Consider the following 24432-nt stretch of genomic DNA (forward strand, 5'->3'; position numbering starts at 1 on the left):
AATATGGGGATTACCTTTACGTTTTCGCAAACAAGTTCCTGGAAAGTTATTTCGAAAAATTTAACCTTTAATCTCTAATAACCCGAATGTTTTTTTTTTCGAACCCTTGTCCCGAAAACTTCTACGCATGGTTGATATTTCCATCGATGAACTTTTTCAATTTTTCAAACATTTTGATATACCTCCGATCAAAAATGAAAATGTGTATCTAGAACTGAATTTTAAAATGGGAAATTGCAAAATACTTGGTTGTCTTGCATGGATGGCTCTTCACCTCTTCCTTCTTTTTTTCTGATTTAGGCTAGGTACCAGGTACCTACTTTCTCTATTACCTACTCAACAAATTCTAATGTGACAATTTCTCTGGATTTATTTCAGAAACATTATTGGCCGATTGGAAAACTGGAGCCCGATCTCAATATTGCGATAATCATTCATCAACCTGGACGAGTTTGTGAAGCATTTTTTTTTTTTTTTTGGTAAGTCGACTTAGTCGTTTCATATTCTTAATAAGTATGATTGGGGGAGGGGGTCCGACCCTTATAATAAAGATAGACCCTTCGATTCAGCCTGAAAAAAATCAGCTCCTCAGCTCCAACAGGTACTGAATGAAAATTTATAGAACGTTGCAAGGAGTCCAAAATTTTTTTTTTTTTTTGGGGCACATCTTGGCTCCTATGGGACCAAATGTGTTCGAATTTGAAACTTATAGTAGAAACGATTCAAAAAAAAAAAAAAATTTTTTTACAAAATCTCAATGTTGATTTTAGGACTATTCGGGACTCTTAAAATCAAAATTGGCCCCGCTATATTTTTTAAGTAAAGTACTCGTTGAGAGCTTTGGATAACAAAAAATCAGCCTCGTCTCCTAGCTTTAAAATGAGCCAAATGAAAATTCGCAGAACTTTTACTTTGCCTTTATTTATGTTAGAGTTTTTGGATTTTATCAAGTAATTTTTTCCTCAACAGGGTCAAATGGTTCAAATTTTTAGCTGGTACATAGTTGTTGTTGTATTTTGGTTTTTTCATAATTTTGACAAATGATCTAAAAATTTGAAAAATTTGGTTTTTGAGACATATCTCGGGCCCTATGAGACCAAATCGGTTCGAATTTTGGGTTTTAGTTGAAATGCAATTTAATATAGGCCAAATAAAAATTCGGCGAACTTTTTCGCCTTCATTATAACACTGAGAGAAAGTTGCTGGAGTTTTCTTGAAGTATCATTTGCATTGATTATGACCTCCTGCACCTTGGAAATTTATTCTGTGTCTATTTAAATATAATTTCAATCTGACAATTAGTTGCAAAAAATCGAACATAGAGCATGAAAATATGATGAAATATTTATTACTTACTTATTCTTACTTTGAAATTATGTACATACTTACAACGCACTATTCATAATAAAAATTTGAAAAAATTATAAGGTTCAATTACCCAAATTAACTTCTAAGCACTAAAAATTTGAATCAGGTATTATTAATTTAGTATCTACCTCCGGCTGAGTTAGAGCCATAGAACACTCTCCTGCATGTTGCAAAAAAAGTTATTTCCTATTCTATTTACCAGAATCAATAACTCCGCGTAGGTACCTACTTAAAAAGAGGCGAAACTTTACACGAGTGGGTGCTTCAATTACATGTATTACACTTAATAAATAATAAATATCTAATAATAACATAAAAATAGAATCATTTAAGACAGTTTTCCAATTGATCGTCGGCTTCATTTTCTGTGTCATCGGATTCTGTTGTAAGGTTTGAGTCATTAGGATTGGGTTGTTCGATTGTCTGATGTATGTAGATGTAAGTACATATGTATAATATTAAATTATATTTTGAGATAACCAGTTCATATTTTCGAATACTTAAGTACCTAAATCATGACAAAATGGAACACCACAAAATTGTGAAAAACTCTATAGCTTGGAAAGATCCTTTGTGTAGATTTTGTAACATAGATAATTTTCAAAATAAAATTCTGACCGAAATTAGGAAATTTCCAAGTTCTACAATTTTAGCTCTGTGCAATTTTATTTTTGTAGAATTTTCAGTTTTCTGCATTTTCAAGTTTCTTGTGGATAAAGTACTTAAAAAAAAAAAGGCACGCAGAACTCTAAACCAATTTTCCTAGAAAGTTCATTTTTTCATAATTGAACTTTTCTGTAATAAGCTATCCGTTTCACTTTCCTCGTGATTGGTTTCTGTATTGGTGTTTGAGCAATGAGCATCAGATTGTTCCATTCCCTATAAGTGAATTTCAGCAAGAAAATATAGAGATAAATATTGTGGTCACAGATTAGTGGAAAATTAGTTATTTTTTGCTTACTATCTGTACGTTATCTGTGGCTAGTATGGTATCTAAATCTTGAATGGTTGTTGTAAAGTCTGGTCGATCCTTTGGCAGATACTTCCAGCATTTACGCATTAGACAGTACCTATTGTAAAAATAATACGGCATGTTGAAATGAGTAATCTAATGATGCAGGCCCGTAGCCAGCGTAGGGGCAGCGGCTAGAAAGGCTGTTTGCCCCAGGTAGCAAAATAAAAAAAAAAACACGTTTGCCCCGACCAACAAAATCAGAAAAAAAAATCAGAAAGTGCAAAAAACCAAAAACTCAACAATGTAAAATTATGGTTACGTTCATGAAATGGCTACACTAGCATGAATTGCATTTGATAGCTCGATGGCTCGCTCGATGCGTTCACTAAATTTTAAATCAAAAATTTGATATGTAATTTGAGTAAAAATTAGTAATTTGTGAGGATTAGAAATCCAGTAGGTACATCTTTTTGCAATTTTTTTCGAAAAGTGAGACTTTCACTTTGTGCAATTTATGGCAATTTTACATAAAAAATTGAGACTTTTACACTACGAAAAAGCAAAAATTTTCAGCAATAGGGAAGACCTATGGACAATTTTTAAGAAAGAATGAAAATTTTTATAATTTTTTGCAAAAAACCGATAATTTTGACAATCTTAGCAAAAAGCAAGATGGACTATTTTTGAGGAAAACCACGAATTTTTGGCAATCATAGGCCAAAAAAATGATTATTTTTTTTGCAACCTTCAGTTGAAAATGGGAGAAATTTCGGTCATTGACATTTTTTTCAAGCAAAAAAGCGGAATTATTTGGTAATTTTTAGAAAGGGAAATGGATATTTCTTGAATTTTTTTTACCAAAAAGTAACAATTTTTGGCAAGAAACGAGGATATTTTTGAAAATGTTGACAAAAAGTGAGATTTTGAGCTATTTTTGGCGATAAAAGTGTATGTATAAGTAGGTCAACTTTATCAAATTATTCACTTATGGATATTACTAGCATTTTTTTCTCATCAAGTTAAATGCAAAAATTGAATTTTTGAAATTAAAAAAAAAATAATAATAATTTGGAAAACCAAAGCTACTTATTGAAAAAGTAACCCAATTTAGTAACTTAGTTTCTTGAAAAGTGACCAAGTACGAGCCCTGAGTGAGGGCAAAAGTTTGTTTCGAGAAGTAAAGTTTTTTCAGGTGAAAAGAGCGTTTTTTGTCTTAACATTTCTTTAAAAATTTGAATAATATATTTTTTTAATGTTGTTTGGACGCGAGTCAAATTTGACTATTTTACCTCATGACAAAATTTAATCAGAAACAGTCACAGCCAAAGAATTATTACAAGAGTTTCACAGTAAATCGCGCAGATTACAGCTGTAAGTATTAGACTCAACCCCAGCATCACGCATTATGTTCATTTTTTGTAAAAATTGTTTTGGATTTGGAATAACGGATGGTTGAGGAGGGTTAAAGGGGGGGGGGGGATTTTCACGGATGTTCGAGCCTCAAAAAGTGCTGCCCCAGCTGATATTTCCTTCGCCCCAGCTACAGCCAGATTCTGGCTACGGGCCTGTAATGATGGCATTGTGAGAGCTGTTGGATTGAAATTAGGAGCATATTTATACGTACAACATTTCTGGGCAGGTGTCCGGTTTCTTCATGCGATACCCCGACTGAATGGCTTGCACCAATTTTTTTACATCATCGAATTCTGAATAGGGAACAGCGCCAAACGTCATAATCTCCCAAAGTAATACGCCAAAGGACCAACTGAATAAGTTGAGGTATTCGTACCAGTTTAGAGATAGAAAATGATTGCTGCAAAACATTCGGTACGTGTTCTATTTAGACTTACACATCAGATTGAATTGTATAACGAAAATGTATCAATGCTTCTGGGGCCATCCATTTGACTGGAAATCTGCCATTGGTTTTTTGCTCGAAGTAGTAATCATGTCGAATATCTCTGGCTGATCCAAAGTTACCTATTTTCAAGGTGTAATTATCAAATACCAGCACATTTCGAGCAGCGAGGTCTCGGTGGATGATCTGAAAAGTTGATTCATTTTCATAGAGTATCTCTGAGGTGATGTTACGTGTTAGGAAGAGTTATTGGAGCTGTTTTCATCTTATATGTATATACTTTGCAAGGAGACATAAGGTATGTATGTATTTACTTGTAGAGAAGCCAGGTATTCCATGCCTTTTGCTACTTGTTGAGCAAACGAGATTATAACAGTTTCGGACAAGTCGACTAATGTCGTTTCCTGAGCTGTGGATGAGTGAGGGTTGTGGTTTCGTAGGAAATCGAGTAAATTGCCATGTGAAGAGTATTCGGTGATGATGAACAATGGTCCATCTTGTGTACAGCATCCAAGTAGAGCGAGTACATTGTCGTGTCTGCCGATGAGTTTCATTAGTTCCATTTCGCAGACTAAATTTATCATATCTTCGTCAGTGTGGGTATCTGTGAAATAAGTTTATAAACTAGATTTATTAGTCGAAATATTACACGATAATTTCTCTTTTAAACGAATTACATATCAGCAAAAACGATACTTTTCAGCATTTTAACTGCTACTGTTATGACGACATCTTGCTGTAAGAGACCTGACACATTTCCCTTGACTACTCTTCTAAACTCTCCTTCTCCTAAAATTTCCCCTAGAAGTAAGTCTCCTCGAGGAATTTCCCATTTTTCATTCGGCACTAATTCGTACTCGGCGTTTGATTCAGTGTCATTTTCAATATTGACGTTTGATAATCTCTGTAATACACGAATGTTTTCTTCAATATTATATCCAGGAGAATCACAACTTTTATTCAGACAAATTGATACCGATAATTTTTTGCCGCCAGGTAGTATTATACCCTCTTCTTCAATACGCTATGTAACGGATGGTGCTGTACAACACTTGTTTCCCTCCTTAGAGGATAAAATGTTGGAGAGAGGGGGCCAAGTGATAAAAGTAGTGATTTTGAAAGTCGGCCGTAAAAGTAGTGAAAAGGTAGTGATTTTCAGACATTTTGCCTAAAAGGTAGTGAAAAATGAAAAAAAGCGAAAAATCTGGTTTTCCACACAAGAAAAATGTTGTAAAAATGGCTCATTTGTTGCATTTATATTTTTGAAAGCTTTTGCCCTCGCTTCACACTCGGGCTATTTGCGCTTCTTTTTCGATATAAGAAACTTATTAGGTATTCAAATTCCAGAAATGTTCGAAGTTTCAATCAGAAAAATACTCCCTTACCTCCATAAAAAAAACGTTTTTTTTTACTTCTTCAAACATGAATTTTTGAAAGCTTTCTTGGCCTCGCTTCACTAGGGCTCGTTTGCTTTTTTTTCCAAGTTTGATTTAAAAAAAAAAAATAATCATACAAGTTTCAAAATTTTGAAGCAAAAATAATAAGATTTTTCATTCATTACACAAGAAAACAACGTTTTCATACCCCTCAAAATACTAATTTCGATAGATTTTTCTGAAAATTGGTATATTTTTTCCAAATGTTCAAATTTTTCATTATTTTTTTTTTCATTTTTTTATTTTGAAAAAAAGTTCTTTATTCGCCCAATTTCATTGGTAACAAGAACCTTGAAGGTGAAAATAAAATCCAAAATTAAAATGACAAAATTATATTCTCGACATTCGCTCGCTTGAAAAAAATCTTGGGATGTTTGAAGACCCCCTTCCCCTCATGAAAAATCCCAAGTGTTTAAAAAGTGTCCTGCTAAAGTTCTGCTTTTTTATTTTGAAATTTTGTTGGACTAGACACCCTGAAAAATCACTGCTAAAAATTAAAAAAAATTCTTCATCTTTCATACCTATTTCAAAGAATTTTACTCTCGAAATAGTTGATTTGTTAATTATTTTTCGAGTTCGCTCATTTTGTATTTTTAACATGTAGGTAGATACACATGAGAAATTGTATGTAACTATATAAAATCATTGAATTGATTTCAAATTGATGAAAACGCGTACTTACTCCAATGTAAAAAATTACAAAGTTCAAACCAAAAAAAAAAAAAATGAAAAAAATGGTTTGGGGAGAGGGGAGGGGGTTAACAATATTTTGACAAGCAGTGATTTTTTTTGAAAGGTAGTGAAAAAGGTAGTGAAAAAGTAGTAATTTTCGGCCAAAAAATTCCGGCAGACACCCTGTTAATGTCAATGAATCAATTCGTTCGCGAATGATTCACCAACAATTAAGTGAATTGAATCGATTCGTTCGCGAATGATGCACCAAGAAATATTCAATTCTTTCGTGAATGATTCACCAAAAATTAAGTAAATTGGTCGATTCGTTCGCGAACGAGTCACTTAAACAAATCAATTCGTTCGCGAATGATTCATCAAAATTTAAAAATCGAGTAATTGAATCGATTGGTTCGCGAACGAGTCACTTATACGAATCGATTCGTTCACGAATGATTCACCAAGAATTATTCTATTCGTTCGTGAATGATTCACCATAAATTGAGTAAGTGAATGGATTCGTTCGCGAATGATTCGCCAAGAATTTTCAATTCGTTCGTGAATGATTAATCATAAATTGAGTGAGTAAATCGATTCGGTCGCGAACGAGTCACATATACATACGAAACGAATCAATTCGTTCGCGAATGATTCATCAAAAATTATACAAATTCGTTCGTGAATGATTCATCATAAATTGAGTAAATAAATCGATTCGTTCGCGAACAAGTCACTTGAATTAATCAATTCGTTCGCGAATGATTCACCAAAAATTATTCAATTCGTTCGCAAATGATTCTCTAAAAAATTCAATTCGTTTGCGAATGATTCACCAAGAAATCAATCAATTTATTTAATCACCAATCGTTTGTGAATGATTCGATTCAACTGCTGTACAAATGTTTCAAAAAAAAGTGAATCAATTCGTTCGTAGTAAAAGATTTTTATTTGAAGTGATCACTCGCAGGTACATTTCTGAAATTTATCGGTTGAATTTCTCTCGGGCGTTAAAGGGTCAAGGTGGCGGTTGTTAGGTGCATTGGCTTTAGAAATTTTTGAATAAATACTTACCAATGTGTTTGATTCATTTTCATCCAGCTGGATTTGGTTTTCAATCACCGCGCGTTTTACCACTTGTGACATAGATATCATTTCCATACCCATTTTGTTAATTTGTCGTTGCATTTTTTGCAATCTCGCTGCAGATTTTCTCGAACAAATGACAGATACCGTGACTACAGTAAATGTTATCACCACAATTATCGTTATTATTGAATAGATGTTTTCTGTAAACCAATTTGTTGATTGGTTTTTTCGCAAGATTTTTTTATATATTGTTGAATTCGAACAGTCCTGCGTATCATGCAACCAGGGATCAGCAATGTTGGATTTTTCATCTAGGCTGTAGTATTTACATTCTCCAGTCTCTAAATTCCACATACACGAGTAGTTCTGATTAAGACATGATGCGCATTGATCGCCCATGTAGGTGCAATTATACACGATAATATGTGTATTGTATGTGTTGTCAAGTGGTATTGATCTCTTCCATAAAACAGACAACTCGACTTTTATGGAAGGTTTCGGTTCAGTGTATGCAAATATCTCCTCATTGCATGTGAGTTCTCCTTCTTTCAAAACATTTTCTGTATAACTGCTTTCTATGTTGTGACTAAATTGTATCTTCTCATTCTTAGAGTCTAATACAAATTTGCATGTAAATGTTTCATCATTCAAAGCTATTGGTATCTTGTAATGTACTTGTATTTGTTGAGTCTTTTCTATATGGGCAGGTATGTAAATATCTGTTTTATGATTGGTGTAAAACTGTGGGCAAAACGTGGCGTTTTTTGAGTATTTAAATCCATCATATGATGTTGTACTATTTTGTAGAGAGGAAATGGTATTGCCAAGACTCATACCTATTACCATATCATCCTTTTTCCAAATCACATCATCTGTGCATCTTGATTCATTCACATACCACTGGCATGGATAAGGAGAAGTTATGCATGATGAACAGGATTTATATGTACTACAATCATAAAATATGAGTTGAATTTTTTGAAATACTAGAAAACGGCTCATCCGGACTGATAGCTCACCTCCTATGAAATGATTACCAATAGGTGTTGAAGGGAAACTGTTAGGATTTGGTTTTGCGCAGTTGATAGTATTTTTATCGCGAATGGCTTCTTGTTCTTTAGGAAAATCGCCAATTTCGAACAAACATGTTATTGTAGGGCTGATGAACGGATGCGAAGTTGTTAATTTAAAAGTTACATTCCATTGCGCTGTTCTTGAGAATTTGTTTGGTGGATTTGAAGATGCGTCTATGTATTTATCGATATCAAACGAGACCCAGTCGGTGGGATTTTGTTCAACATCACACTCTGATTTCAAACAACATTTATTACTTAGAAAACACCATCCACAATGAGGATCTTTTGTCGCCCAACATGCGTATGATGTGTTATATTTGTCGCAATTGTGTATTTTGACTTTGACGAGTTTCTTTTTGGTCATTACGTATAAAAAGTCCATTGTAGAATCGAACAGCATTTCCGAATGTATCTCATTTCCTGCATCTATCGTTATGTCTGCATATTTATTCGCGATGTACAAATCGGGCGAATCAACTCCTCTTATAGATATTTTCTGTAATCGACCATCCTTGGTACCTAGAAACAAGATTGTGTAATTGTTGATTGAGATAACCACCATTGCTGTCACAACTATTTCACTATCTGGAATCTTAAATATCGGGTATCCTTCCAGCCATCCATCTTCATTCACTCGCATTCGATGCCTACATACTGAGAAAGATCCTTTCGACGAATTGATGCTCTTTTGTAGTGTGAACATAATTTTTTCTTCCATTTCATGTGAATCTGATTTTCGCTTTTGGATGTAGGCAAATGCGGTTGTCTCTACAGGTGCATTATTTTCAAGAGGACAACTTATAGGAACTGTATTACACGATTTGTTTTTATGAGTATCTGTCCCAATTAGATACCCACTGAACCATAGTGACGGATCAGTGACAGCTAGGATAAGATAGCCAATATCTTCAGAACTGAAACCAGAAATTAATCTATCATTGTATTCATTGTGTTTTGCTGGACACTGGTTTTTCGTAAACTGGGTGGCGTTATTTTGTATAAGAACTGATGAAAAATTTGCTCGGTCTGGATTTTTGATTGTTATCGTTTGTATGGAGTTTAGATTATAGTCAGGAGTGAAACTAACATGCAGTGTCGATACTGAGGTTGATGAATTCATTGGTGAACTGGCAGCAATGAAGGCTACAATCGGCATAGAAGAGTTGATTTCTGCTATAGGTTCGAATCTAGTTGTCCAGATTTTCGAAATATTATTCATATCGTGAGCGTGACAGATACCAGAGAAAAAAGTACCACATGATATCAGTTGCTGATTCTGATAGTCCAATACCAGCACTTCGTTCCGATTAAACGTCGTTGCATTTCGTTTCAATTTGCCTGAACAGTTGGCAGCAGTGCAATCTGAAGGGCTGAGTTCCGATATAGTGTAATTAATTTGCAGTTCGAGATCAGTTGATAATTGATAAATACGGTTCACTGCGCCAATATATACCCATTTTCCATGTTCATCTACTGCCAAGTGGCTGAACTCTATGGCGTTTTCGTCTGAAAACACACTCCAGGTGTCCTTAGCTGATTTTGCATTTGAGTAAATCGTATTCAGGCGGAATATAAACGTGTGTATCAATAGTATGGGTAAGAGCTGAGGAAAATTCATTGCGATATTAATTCATCCATATGTTTAGGTTACCTTATCATTCGATTGATTTGTCCATTATTTTTCCCCCGTGTAATGTAATAGATTTCGAATGAAATATCTGGAAGAATAAAGAAAATATGGACTTCAGTGCCTAATATAGATTATGTTGATGGCTGATGAATTAGAATTACTGCATGACAGGGTGTCTAACGGTCATGAAAGTCTTGAAAAAGTGATTCATTTTGCACGAAACATACTTTGCAGATTTTTTAAAACCCCCATAAAATGGGAAAAAATGAAAAATAAATTTAATGTTGAAGCAAAAGTAATAACTCCTTCGTTCAATACACAAAAAAAATCGTTTTTTATACCTTTTGAAATACTGATTTTTGAGAGCTTTTGCCCTCGCTTCGCTCGGGCTCATTTGCTCTTCTTTTTCATTTTCAAATTTTTCTATTCAAAATTTTGAACCGAAATAATAAAATTCTTGTAGGTAAGTAATTCATCACACTAAAAGACGTCGTTTTTTATATGTATAGTACCTTTTAAAATTCTGATTTTTTAGAGCTTTTGCCCTCGTTTCGCTCGGGCCGTTTGCTTTTCTTTTTAACTTTCAGTTTTGTTTGCCTGTGTGTATCATTCTTCAAAAATTTTGAGTTGGGAAGGATATTCCCGGATAAGATAGGTGAAATGCTCCTGTCCTCGGATTTTTGATTTTTTGATTGAACATTGTTGGGTACCTCTAAAAAAAAATTGTAGACCAAAAAATTTGTCCCCCGTCCCACCCCCCCCCCTTGTCCACAATGACGAAAAAACGTTTTTTTCGGGAAAAAATTGCACTTCAACGAGTTTTGAATAAAAAAAATTTATTTTACCGAAAATATTGTACACGAAGCAACGGTCTATCCATATAAATTTTTTCGACATTTTTCTGATCCCCCGGGGGGGGGGAGATTATTGACAAAAAAAAATGTGAAACCGCCATATCTCCGAACCTAATTCTTGTGCACAAAATTTTTTTCTTCTGAAAATATGTTCAGGTAAGTACGATTTTTGGAAATTTTTTCAAATTTTTTCTCCAGGTGGGTCATCTTTAAAAACTCAAAAAACTCTTCAAAATGTGCTTTTAAATACTCGTAGTGAAGTTCTGAAGCTTTGCACGTGAACCTTGAAATACTGTAGAAGACGCAACAATTCCTCTGAGGGCTCATTTTGGGCCCATGGGCAATTGGGCACCTCCCCACCCAACTTTGGGTCTGAAAAATGTTGGCAATATGGGTGTCGTTTTCATATAAATCGGATCCCCTGAACACGAATATGAAGTTGGATTTACAGTTTGACTCTTCCGAGGGACCCTGGGGGGGGGGGTACAGTGCCCCAGGTGCTATTATGACAAAAAGCACTGATATAAAGAGAGTGAGAATGATTAGGTTGGAAGGTTAGATATTTATCCTCTCTACGTGAACGCGGCGAGAAATATTCCTTACGTGGGGAATATTTGCCTTGTTTCCCAGACTAGCTCAATTTGGGAGAGTTCAATCATTCAAACCTTTTATAACGATATTTCTTGATACCATTTAAATAAAAACACAGCTCTACACCTTTCGATGATGTTTTTATTAAAATAGTTCAAGTCTAGAGATATTTATGTACAGTGTTATAACCTATGTCTTATTTACAAGTATATGCTCGTAAGTATGAACATGAGATAGATTTTTCAACGAGTTATTAAACACGCGACGCGAGTTTCTTAGGGATGAACAAAAATATTTACACTCCGTAAAAATGCGATAAAGTTACAATTTTACACTAATAAAAAATATAATTACGTTAAAAGCAACATTTATCTGGATGGGCGAACGCAGCCCAGGGAATAAATTGTAAAATACTTACATAACAATGCAATATTACTGTCTCTCCTTTGCACTCCCTAATACTAGAGGCGACGACAGAATTGGAATCACGAGATATTTAAATGAAAAAGGTTTAAGTTTCGTTTAGCAGTGATATTTCGATTAAGTTTCGTTTAGCAGAGAAATTCAGATGAAGATTATTTATTTAGTTTAATTTATCAAGAAATTCACGAGTTATTTATTTAGAAATTCACGAGTTATTTAGATCACGTTTAATTTAGCGGATCACTCCCGAAGTGAGATGATCCATGTTAAAAACCAATAAGAGATATTTTAAATAGCTCTTGTCATGGTTAAATCTCCACGCCTCAAGTGGTACAGACAAAAATGCGATGACATGAGCAAGATGCTCATGCGATCATGTATTTAGGTATAACGAGCAAGCTCGCCATACCCCCGGGCAGTGACTAAGAACCAACTATCTAGAAATCGTAAGAACATTAGCGATTTTATGCACTCGTGCATTCGTATTTATATAAGGGTTGTAGACAGGGTGAAGAAAGGTACCTGAGACCACCCTCTTTAGGTGCGAGCGCGAGCTGTCAGATTAGAAATAATATTCCCCTATGTTTAAAATAATGTTCTCCTATTTTTTACATTGTTTTACACTACACATACACAACGAGTGTGTGTGTAGGTGAGAATACCTATTTTTTAGAGAATTTAACACATTACCAAAACTTCCAGTATAAGGGAGTAAAATATGTGTACTAGGGTACACATCGCTAGTGTACGTATTTTCGAGACATCGTCTATGAAAGACTGATACGAATCACTAGCAGAGTGTGTAGGGCAATCCTTCCCATAACATCACATTTTGAAGATTTTGTTGAGTTTTTAAAGATGACCTACCTGGAGAAAAAATTTTAAAAAATTTCCAAAAATAGTACTATCTGAACATATTTTATTAGGAAAAAAAATTGTGCACAAGAATTAGGTTCGGAGATATGGCGGTTTCAACTTTTCTTTTGTCAATGTCTCCCCTCCCTCCCGGGGGTCAGAAAAATTTCGAAAAAATGTATGTGGATAGACCCATGCTTCCTGTACATATTTTGGGTAAAACCAAAATTTTTTATTCGAAACTCGTTGATGTGCAATTTTTTTCCCGAAAAAAACGTTTTTTCGTCATTGTGGACAAGGGGGGCGGGATGGGGGACAAATTTTTAGGTCTACAATTTTTTTTAGAGGTACCAGGTACCCACTACCCAACAATGTTCAATCAAAAAATTAAAAATCCGAGGGCAGGGGGATTTCACCTATCTTATCCGGGAATACCCTTTCAAGGCAAAAAACTCAAGAGTTGGTACTTCTATGTTCCTCCCCCTCCCCCTACTTCGCTATGGCTCTGAGGGCATCTGAAAAATTTTCTGATTGATTTTCAACTTGAGAGATGAAGGTCTTCACTGAATTTTCATTGAACCCCAACAGATTTTCTTTTGTGATCCATCTCTATGTAAGTATATTATGTAGACTCGTGAGAGGTGGATAGATAAGTATTTAACCTTCAGGAAGTGTGGATTAGTGACACAATCATTAATTATTTTTCAAAATGAAATTTCATAAAACGGACAACGAGGAGTAATAGTTGCAAAGTGCTTACCTCTGGCGAATAATCTTGTAATAAAATACGTCTTCTCGAGCAAAGAATCAATATTAAAATGCTATTACTTGGTTTTCTGAAGCACGAAAGTAGCGTACAATAAATCACGATTTTTTTTCAAATTAATAAAAATTAGATACATAAGTAATGTTGACGTACGACACACATGACTTTGTGGAATAGATTGTGAAAAACGCAGTCAGAAGAGTTTGAGTAATCATTTCAATTTATAGGGTTTTCAGAGAACATACGTACGTGGCTTCGTTATTTTTCATTTTCGCCGGAATACCTGTTGATAACTGTGTGAAAAACAGGATAATGACTAAGGATTTTCGGTACAGTGTAGGTGTGATCAGTTTGAATGTTGATAAGTGCTACACAGCAACGGTACCAAATGAAAACGTGTCGTTATTTTTTTAGATTTTCCTGTCGATGATTATTTTTAACGTTGCGGCGCGGTGGAAGCGATAATCACCGATAGAGATAACACCTTTATAAACTTAAAAAGTGATCTGATTCATCCTAATGAATTCCGAGATCTCAAAATGTTCCAAACCAATGATCCATTTTTCACATAGGTACTTGTGTCGAAGGATTTAATGAATTTCAAATTGAAACAAACGTCGAATTAAAAATAACACTGGTTTTAAAAAAATGTTTACTTTCGAGAAAAAATTCATCGCACAACTTATTTTTTCGTGAGCTGATTTTAGCTTACCACCACGCACTCGCAGGCGAGTCATTTTCTTGGCATCTATCAGCATTATATGCATGCACAATTGTACAAGAATGTTCGGCGCGCCAGCCATGTGTTCCTTTCTCATTTAATTAATTACGTGTCACGGCACATTCAACCTCGGGGAATTTTGCGATCAGTATATACAGTTAAACGCTCTGGTGTTTTTCTAGTCAAAATTTTCATACAGAACTCGAACCACATACATATTATGTTATCGCCGACACAAATTAAAACTTCACTTTTTCGGATGCGGTTGTCGAAGTACATATGACATGAACCAAGTACGATAGAAACGCTTATTTTGAAATATCGTAATCGAAAAAAAATCGTTCGAAGTTCGTACTCGGTGGAAAATTTTTCTTGTGGATATTTTTGTATACCAGGATCAACCCTATTTTTGCGAAAATTCACTTGTGCACGTATCCAAATTCTAATCAGTTGAATTACAAACCCAAGATCGGAATAAGAGGAAAAATAGTGAAACAGTACTTGGCGAGAGGCTCGTATTCAGGTATGAAATTTCACTGGTTGTAAACTAAACAGATTTTTACATATAAAATGTCACGTTTCATTATTGATTGAGGCACATCCATGGCCCCAAGCAGCTCCCCAAAGGGGGTAAAAGTTCAAAAAAGTGTTTTTTACGTGCGACACATGGAATATTATGTTTTTGGTGACGCTGAATACGAATATGACGTCGGATTTTTTTTATTGGACCCCATCCACGGCCCCCAACAATTTTATTGGACTTTTACCTATTGGGGGAGGTTCTGGGGGCCATGGGTGAGGTCAATTTAAAAAACTATGGCTATATTCGTGTTCAGCGATATCGAAAACATACTATTTCATGTGTCACATGAATGTAATCCTTTTTTTGGGAATCACCCCCTTTGTGGAGGTGCTGGGGGCCGTGGACAGGTCCAATCAAATATTGGACGCCATATTCGTGTTCAACGTCACCAAAAACATAGAATTCGATATATCACATGCCCCAGATTTTTTTTCGAAAGTTTCTCCCAAAATTGGGGGTGGGGGTGCTCCCCCTCCATCAAGAGATCCTATCTCGAAACTCAAATATTTCAAAAAAACATCAAAAGGTACATCTATAGAAATTTTTTCAGAATTTGAAATGGTAGCTCCCACTTACAGCATCATCTTGAAATTTGAACTTACAATTTGAAAGTTCAACTTTCAACTTTTGAAAATTTCAAAATACTTAAAAAGTTCTAAATACAATGCCCTTTCGAACTGTGAAATTATGTTTTGATCAAAGCATCATAGTTTTGGAGGAATGGGCTGATGAAGTTGAGTATCTCGAGACAATGTGAAAATAATGGAAGCCCCCACCCGTCCCCTGAGGGGGCTTGGACCAAACTAATTGCAGGGTTCTTGCTTACTGGATGGGTTGATATTGTAAGAAAAAATTCAGCGAAATCGATAGACATGACTTTCAAAATCGCCTTTTTGTGGTGGAGTTGGCATGGAATGACCCTAAGGCGACAAAAACGTGATATGAATTTTTTGAAACCGGTTCATTAATTTGCAACCATGTTAACAAAAAATACCCAAAAATTGTAGATAGATAAAAAAGCTTGAAACAAAACTTGTAGAGCGTGAAAAATTACACAATTCTTTCTAATCACATTTTGAAACCGGCTGCTCATTGGTTCGAATTTAGCAATCAATTTTTGACAATCACACAAAAGTTGGCGATAGAGAGAAAAAGCTTGAAGCAAAAGTTGTAGAGCGAGCGTGAAAAATTGAACCATTTTCGCTGATCGGATTTTGAAACCGGTTCATTAATTTGCAACCAGTTATCAAAAATTACCTAAAAATTGGAGATCGAGAAAAAAGCTTGAAACAAAAGTTGTGGGGCATGAGAAATTATACAATTCTGTTCTATCACATTTTGAAACCGGTTTATTGATTTGAATTCAGCAGCCACTTTTTGACAATCACCTACAAATTGAAGATTAATGTGGTAGAAAAACTTCAATGTTGCCAATTGATACAATATTCATACGACTTGTGAAAATGTTTCCTATCTTTTTTGGATGTTTGGAGGCCTCAAATGTGAAATTTGTTCACTTTCAAAACGAGAGTTAAATTGGCCCGAGCGAAGCGAGGGTGAGAGCCTTTGAAAATTTTCATTTCGAGATGTCTGAAAACGGGGGGGGGGGGTCAATGCTAGTAGATTTTTGTTGTTTTTTTTTAATTTTAAAATTAGAATAATGTTTTTGCGAAGGAACTTACTTTTGAAAAAGAGAAGAGAACAGGCTCGAGCGAAGCAAGGGCAAAAAGGCGTCTGAAAATTTGAATTTCGAGATGCATAAAAACGAGGACGAGTAGTTCATTTTTGGGCTATAAAAATTTCGGAATTTGAATGAGGTATTTTTTAATGAAAGTAGATTTTGAAAAAGAAAACAGAACAGGCTCAAGCGAAGGCGAAAGCTCTTGTAAATGTGTATTTCAAGGTGCATAAAAACAATGTTTTTTCTGAGGAGTTTATGTTTTGGCTTTTAAACTTGATTTTTATTAAATACAAGTACATATTTCACTTTTCTAATGAAAAAAAAAAAAAAATGAAAACAAGCCCGAGCGAAGCGAGGGAGCAAAACTTTCAAAAATTAGTATTTTGAGAAGTAAAAATGATGTTTTCTTTTCATCACAGGTCCCTATCCATGATTTGCAATTGATCGTTTTTTTTTTCAAAATTCCAGGGATTTTGCGTGAAAATTACGAAATTTCTGGACTTTTCCTCGACTTTTCTAGACCGACGAATTCCCCTCACTTTCCACGTTTTCCAGGAAAGTGGACTCCCTGTATATAGAATATAAATCCACTTCCCCACCCAGCGTTCTACTGAGTGGTTAAAAATTTACGAACAACATACTTATTTTGAGGTGTGAAAATTTTTTCTTTTCGAAAACTGCGTGTTAATTTTGCCAAAAAGTCGAATTAGCAGAATATTTTGAATGAAAAACAAAATGTGCCAATTTTTTCTTTACCAATTGTCAATTTGAAAAAATTGATAAAAACGACTGAAATTTGATCAAATTTTCTCTAGCAAGTTCTTGGAATTAGCAATAATGCTCAAAAAGTTGGCACCACTAATGTTTTAGCATGATTAACGCGAAATACTCTAGAGGAAAAAATTAATTAAAAAACACGAATTTACCCCAAAATAATTCGCGGTTTGCAAGTTTTCAATCACTCACTAGAACGTTATAACGTAAGATATCATGTATTTTGACGTCAATGGGCCATGTCGACGCAGAATCACTAGGTACTTTTCGGAACTGGACCATTTTCTCCAAAGCAGGTTGGGTAAAAGCTAAAGAAAAAGAAGCATATTTTTTTTCTAAAAAATCTCTCTTTTTGAGGACCTATAGCATAAGTAAATTCTTACTGATAACTTTCACCTCAGAGTGAAGGTCTCCACTGAATTTAGTAAACATCTTCCGATTTTTTTTTTCTCAATCCATCCTAATCTACACGAAGTTGGTTTTTTTTTGTTTTAATTAACCCATATTTTCGATTTTACAGGTTCCCGAATCAACCTCTCTGAAATCTGCATCACTGCAATCAACAATACCTGCAGAAGCATCAATTTCAAAGACCTGAAATACACGATCTGTAATAGTTTCAAAATCAAAGCTGCAACCAAGAACAGTATCGATTCACGTCGGTCTAATCAACACTTACAAATTGTACCAAAAAAAACAACGATAAAATGCATGAAAATCCACATCCCTACTCTGCAAATACACCACCGCCAGTTGGCAATGTAACAAATGAAGACGTCAAGAAACTTTTTGATCTTTTAGCTGAAGGGGAGGCAAGATTGAATGATATACCCAGCGTGGAAAATGTGACTTTGGTGATGGGTAATATAGGGTCTGGGAAAAGCACATTAACGCAAAGAATTGCAGGTTATGATACTAACCTAGTTTCAGTGGAAGAGGGTCTTGATTTCGGCATATATGAACAACATAACAACCAAATAAATAACTCTTATCCTACATCTGTAACAATATTTCCGGAATTGGTGCAAGACAACGGCACACGTGCCTGGTATTACGACTTTCCAGGATTTTTTGATACCAGAGAAATGGCTCGTGATGTAACCGCGTCGTATTTTATTAAAAAAGTCATTGATAAAGTACAACGTGTTAAAATACTTCTTTTAGTTAATAACAGTTTATTAAGTATGGGTGAAAAGAAAGACGACTTCATCGAACTCTTGGAACACGTAACTAAATTCGTCAAAAACTTTGAAAAACTTCAAAATGGTATTTGCCTGATTGTAACCATGGTTCCATTTCCCGAATTGAAAGACAATGAACTAATCGAAATTTTTGTTAAATTGATTAAACAAGCCAAGGAAAGGTTGAAAAGAAGAGAGCACAGTTCTGATGAAATCAAACTCATAGATGTGTTATTGTTGAAACAGGAAGGTGTCTACTCAAGAATAGGAATTTCTAGAAGTCCAAACCAAGAAGGTATTCTAAGTGAGATTCCTGAACTGAGTGAGAACAAGCGAAACCTCACGGCTATCATAGATAAACTCAGTTTTGTTGAAAAGGACACTTCAGATTTTGGTTATTTTGTACCCGATCTATCTCTGTATGATGTCAGCAAGCTGATAAAGGAAATTAATGAGAAAATATTACAACATGTTGAAAAAAGTGGTGAAAAAATTCAAGAGTACTTTATCAGCCAAGAAAATCAAAACAATGACCTTTCCCAATTAGTCAATGTAACGAGCTCATTATACAGTAAATTGATCAATTTGAGAGATAGTGCAAGTTTAGAATCAAGAACCATTGGCTGTGTGCAACAACTTGTGAACAATGTTACCTCCATGGATATGGAAACAGTAAAGCAGAGTTTACTGCCCGCTGTGAAATATGCTCAATATTCTTCGTTCTTGCATATGACAAATGGCCATGCCCTTGGCGATTCATTTAAGTGCATTGAGGGATTGAAAAATGTCATCGAATACTCCAAAAAGTCGAGCAATTGGTATAAATTCATGCAACAGCTCTACAATGGATTGTTAGAAAGTGATAGTCTGTGTACTGATGTGGTTAATCACTTGGCTCAACATGAAGCAAATGTAAGCTCTAAATCGTACATACAACTCTTGCAAGAGCGTTATGCAAAATGCAATCATTACGATGTGAATGAGTTTGCAAACATCACACTTGGTGATGCAAAAATAAATATTCAGCGTAAAATTCTAGACATGGCATTGAAAAACAATTTGCATCCATCCACATTGTGTACTGGCACCAATAAGCTAGTAATGGAAGGGGATTACATTAAACTCAGCGATATAGTTGAATACAAGAAGAATTGTACAACTTTGCCCCAGATCATTGAGATCTTAGCGCTGAAACGAGTATTTATAGACACTGACCTGAACATGATTGGTGACCAGGTACAACTCTTCATTATAGCACCAATTTGGGAATGTTGGGGTGCTAGAAAAATTACCCTCGATGGTTTGCCAGGAAATTCGCAAAATTTATCAAAAGCTTTAAATGCAAGACGTCTCAATGAAAATGGATTCAACGGTAAACCTGGATTACCCGGAAAATCCGGAGGACACTTTGTAGGTATATGGGAGACTTTCATCAATCTTCCAGATTTCAGCGTTTCTGTTAATGGTGGTCAAGGTGGACCAGGGCAAGATGGAGGTAATGGAGCGTGTGGGTGGAATGGAGAAGATGCATACGATGATATTATTGAAACTCACGCGGAAAATGCAGAAAAATATTATCCACTAACTTGTATTTGTAATGCTAAATCGAGCAACCATACCATAACACTAAAATTATATGAATATAAATACGAAGTAGAAGGAAACAAGACAGAACGTGGGTGCTTTTACATTCTTGAAGGACAAGAAGGACATGTTGGTGGAGATGGTGGTGATGGTGGCAAAGGTGGAGTTGGTGGATATCCTGGTGAAGCTATATTCGTTCCACTTTTGCCTCAGAATACCACAAACATACAAGTAGAGAGGAAAACAGGACTCAGCGGATTGGATGGAAGAGGTGGTCAAGGTGGGAGTGGAGGTAAATTTGGAAACAGACTCATAATATGGTCGCCATGTCAGCAATCTCCTCGCAAATACAACTTCATCGACAATTACAAGCAAGCATCAATGGGTAAAAACGGTGTAAATGGTGGAAATTCCAACCCTATGGAATTACCACAAAAAAAGGAATTGAAACCCATGTCGGATGTAATTAAACATTACATTGGGTATGCGCAGAAAAATCTAAATGATAGCATACATGGGTCTCATTTAGTAGAATTTCTTGGAAAGCTTAATAATTCACTTGAAGAGCGAGGAAAAGAACATACAAAACGGCTACGTGCAAAACGCCAAGTTACGAATGCCAGTGAACCAATGAGTAGCTCTGCGAACATCATGAAATCTCCAATACACACCACATTCGGCTTCATTGGTGGAATTTTGGGTACTTGGAAATCAATCTACTTACCAAACTTGATAAATTACCATTCGATCAAGGAAGGTGTTCAATCTTGGTTCGGAGGACTGACCTCATTCAAAGTTTACACAACTAAGGATTTTGGCAATCATTTTGGCAATACTGCCACATTCAATGCCTACGAATCACTTACATTGATGGACTTTCTTGTAAGATTGGGTACAAAGGTTAGACCCTATGAAAATACCATCGATGAATCAGTAAATTATGCCGAAGTTACAGCTTCTATAGTCAATATTATTGCAGAATTTGAAAAATTACTGAATGATATATCCATTTGGTACAATTTACCAATAAAATCTCAAGAATTTGATCCCATTGATCTGATTTCCAGATTAGAAAAGGAGTTGATCAATGGTAATTGCGTAAAATTAGAAGAAATCATATTCCAAACTGTAATGGATAGTTTCCATAATTCGGACAATGCTGAATTTCGTGAGCATGTTGCCCAAAAAGTCAGCGATGTATTTGGAGTGGAAAAAGAAAGAGAGGCGAGTTTGTTATCTTCAGTTGCAAATCGCCAGCATAAAATAAACACTTGTAAACATTTTACAAAATTTTTACGTTTTGTGCGCCCTAAACTTTGAATCATATTCACATCATTGTATTCACAAGTGAACAACTTTTTGGATTTTAGGAAGATATGTACTTACTTGGTATTAATAATTTTCCTTAGGATATGTATTAGAATTAGCTTCGAAAGTGATTAAGGTTACCTAATCTCTCAGGTAGGTACCTAAGTATATTTTGTATACTAGGTAACTGGGTAGTCATTTTTACTGTAATAATTTGTATTTTTACCTCACATGATGAAAAAATTTCAATAAAGCAGATAATCAAATGTATATGTAGATTTGTCTTAAATATATCACAGTATACTTACTAGTAATTTTGAAGAAGTAATTTACTTTATTCTTGCACCCCACATGATGAAACAAATTTCAATAATAAAATGTATTGTTTCGATTGTTTTTATCCTGAATAGTGAACCTTCACAACCCATAAACTCTGATTGATCTGAAATCTCATTCACCGAAAGAACATTTCACTAGCTCTTCGGAACCAAGTTTTTGAGCTGCATAAGTAACTTGTAATTACACCAACAACACCTTCTAGAGTAGGTACATAATTTGACATTGCTAGAGAAAAGTAAATTATTTTTGGAGGCTCCAGATTGACTCAAAAAATGTGGTACCTAATTCCTTGAGTAGCCTAGGACTACTTTACTTTCGATCTAGTGAAAGAAGACTTGTGTGATTTGTAGAACAAAATTTCAATTTTGGGTTAGTTTTTTTTTTTTTTTTTTAGTATCTACTACTTAATTGTTAGTAGTTACCTAGGTTAGGTTACGTGCATTAGAATTTCTAAGCCAAGTAATTTTCAGAAATAATAATTTATAATGAAACCTATTTTTATACGTGATGATAGAAATACCAACAAATTGATTAAATGCGATCATTTCAATTGCATTTTTTCTCTCTAGATGGAAATTTTACAACTTTTTCATTCTCCAAAAGAGCATGTCACCCACACCTTAAAATCACGTTTCAAGTTGCTGAAATCAATAACAACACTTTATGGAACGATTTGAAATGGTAAAAAAAATTGAACTTCTGGTGGAAGTTGTAGATCGGCTTGAAGATGGACAATTGATTTGAGATGACTCTGGAGTCGGGAAGATTTTGTTTTTTTGTTTTTTGGGGTGTTTATAATTACAAGATTATTACACCGGTAAGGGGGGGGGTTAGATTTGGTTTGTGAGGTTGATGTTTTTTATTAGGGAGATGAATTTTTGTATTTCTGAGGGTTTGTCAGGGATAGTAGGTGGGTTTTCTTTTATCTGTAGTATAAGTCTGTTTTGTTTTAGTTGGGGACAGTTGAAAAGTATGTGTTGGATGGATGTGGGTTCGTTTCTGCAAAATTGGCACGAGGGTTTTGGTTCTTTTTGGTATAGGTGGTTATGAGTAATTTTTGTGTGGCCTATTCTTAGTCTGGTAATCAGGATTTCTTCTTTTCTGTTCAGGTGACGTAGATTTTTCCAGGGGAGAGTAGTTTTTTTATGTTGGAAGAGTTTATTTGAAGTTTGTTGTGACCAAAAGTTCTGCCAGTTAGTAAATGTGTTGTGAGTGATTAGAGATTTTATGTCATCAGGAGTGAGAGTGGTAGGAGGGGAGGGGGTAGCGGCTGTTTTTGCTAGTCTATCAACAGTTTTGTTTCCAGGAATACCTATGTGGCTGGGAACATACATGAAGCTAATTGAGTAATCATAATATTGGAGGTTAAAAAGGGACTTATGTATGTCTTGGACTATGGGATGGTCAGAAAAAATGTTTTGAATGGATAGCAGTGAACTTAGTGAGTCGCTTTGGATTAAGAATTTTTTATTTTCTGATTGAATGGAAATTATATCTATTAGGCAATGTTTTATGGCAGTGAGTTCAGCAGTAAAAATTGAGGCACAGTTGTGAATTTTGAAACTGAGAACTTTGTCATTAATTGAGTAAGCATAACCAGTATGAATACTAGAAATTTTTGAACCATCTGTGAAGCATAAGTTATATTCAGTATAGTTTGATAACAGTTCTAAGTAATGGCTCTTGATTAATAATGGGGGGGGGTGATCATGTTTTGGGTAGTTTCTTAAGTAAAATTCCATCTGTATAGGTTTGAGAGACCAAGGCGGATAAGATATTGGTTGATGTATTAGGTTTTTTAGGTCAATTTGTAGGTTGTTCATATTTTTGATAAATTCTGGGATTGGACCTGAAGTATGGAGGAAATGCTGAGATCTGTAGACATTGAGTGACCTTTGAAGAGGGTGAGATGGATTATTTGCAACAGTTGTTAAGAATTTGTTTGTCGTGAGAATTTTCCTAAAATCAGGAGGAAGCTCTGCAGCTTCACAATAAATACTATCAATTGGAGACGAATAGAGAGCACCTATGCAGATGCGCAAGGAGGAATTTTGAACAGTTTTGAGAATGTTAGTAGTTTTATTTGACAGGTCTGTAAAGCATGGACTTCCATATTCAATTTTACTACGTATCAGAGCTTTGTACAAGTGAAGTAATAGTTGGCATGATGGGTTATACTTTGGATTTTTAACAATTTTTAGTAAATCTAGACATTTGTTAAGTTGAGCTTTTATGTTGAGAAAATGAGGCGTCCAAGTAAGTTTTTTATCAAAAGTAAGTCCAAGGAATTTAGTAGTTGGTTTAAAAACTAAAGGATGTCCTTTGAATTCAAGGATAGGTTCTGGGTAGGTTTTATTTCTCTTGGTAAAAAGTATACAGTGAGTTTTAGATTCAGAAAATGTTAGTCCATTTGTTTCAGCCCATTTTTCAATACAATTTAGAGTTTTTTGGATAATTTCTGAGGCTAGTTTGATGTTATTTGAACATATTGAAATGTTTATATCATCTGCAAAAATTCTTAAGGAAAGAGGTTGAGAAATAATACTACAGATATCATCAATTAGGAGTATAAATAGTATGGTGCTAAGTACAGAGCCTTGAGGGACTCCATTTTCAATATCAAAAAGTTCAGGGTATGTATTTTCAATTCTGACTCTAAAGGTACCTACGATTTGATAAAAAGTTTTAATA

The 24432-nt window shown here is 34.9% G+C and overlaps 2 protein-coding genes across 2 annotated transcripts; one reads left to right on the forward strand and one right to left on the reverse strand.

Annotated features, from left to right (window-relative positions):
* Positions 1-1326: 1326 nt before the first annotated feature.
* LOC135837936 (plexin-A4-like) lies at positions 1327-10165 on the reverse strand. The gene is made up of 7 exons (XM_065353384.1): positions 7361-10165; positions 4878-5085; positions 4496-4785; positions 4174-4367; positions 3948-4088; positions 2330-2438; positions 1327-2247 (listed from the first exon to the last, which is right to left on the reverse strand). Exons 1-7 carry the CDS (start codon positions 10067-10069, stop codon positions 2140-2142), a joined length of 3759 nt encoding a protein of 1252 aa, XP_065209456.1. The 5' UTR covers positions 10070-10165; the 3' UTR covers positions 1327-2139.
* A 4554-nt stretch (positions 10166-14719) lies between these two features.
* On the forward strand, positions 14720-21712 carry LOC135837925 (uncharacterized). The gene is made up of 2 exons (XM_065353372.1): positions 14720-14814; positions 17850-21712. The coding sequence occupies exon 2, from the start codon at positions 18037-18039 to the stop codon at positions 21412-21414; it is 3378 nt and encodes a 1125-aa protein (XP_065209444.1). The 5' UTR covers positions 14720-14814; positions 17850-18036; the 3' UTR covers positions 21415-21712.
* Positions 21713-24432: the final 2720 nt, after the last annotated feature.

This window comes from Planococcus citri, chromosome 1 (assembly GCF_950023065.1).
Source record: "Planococcus citri chromosome 1, ihPlaCitr1.1, whole genome shotgun sequence".
Lineage (NCBI taxonomy): Eukaryota > Metazoa > Arthropoda > Insecta > Hemiptera > Pseudococcidae > Planococcus > Planococcus citri.

Bases quoted from the DNA above. Each gene is read 5' to 3' on its own strand.
- LOC135837936 (XM_065353384.1), bottom strand. From the start codon at position 10,069: ATGAATTTTCCTCAGCTCTTACCCATACTATTGATACACACGTTTATA. The intron at 5,086-7,360 runs GTAAGTATTTAT...CGTGTATTACAG, and splicing joins AAAATGAATCAAACACATTG to AGATTATCAAACGTCAATAT. The intron at 2,248-2,329 runs GTAAGCAAAAAA...ATTCACTTATAG, and splicing joins CCACAGATAACGTACAGATA to GGAATGGAACAATCTGATGC.
- LOC135837925 (XM_065353372.1), top strand. From the start codon at position 18,037: ATGCATGAAAATCCACATCCCTACTCTGCAAATACACCACCGCCAGTT.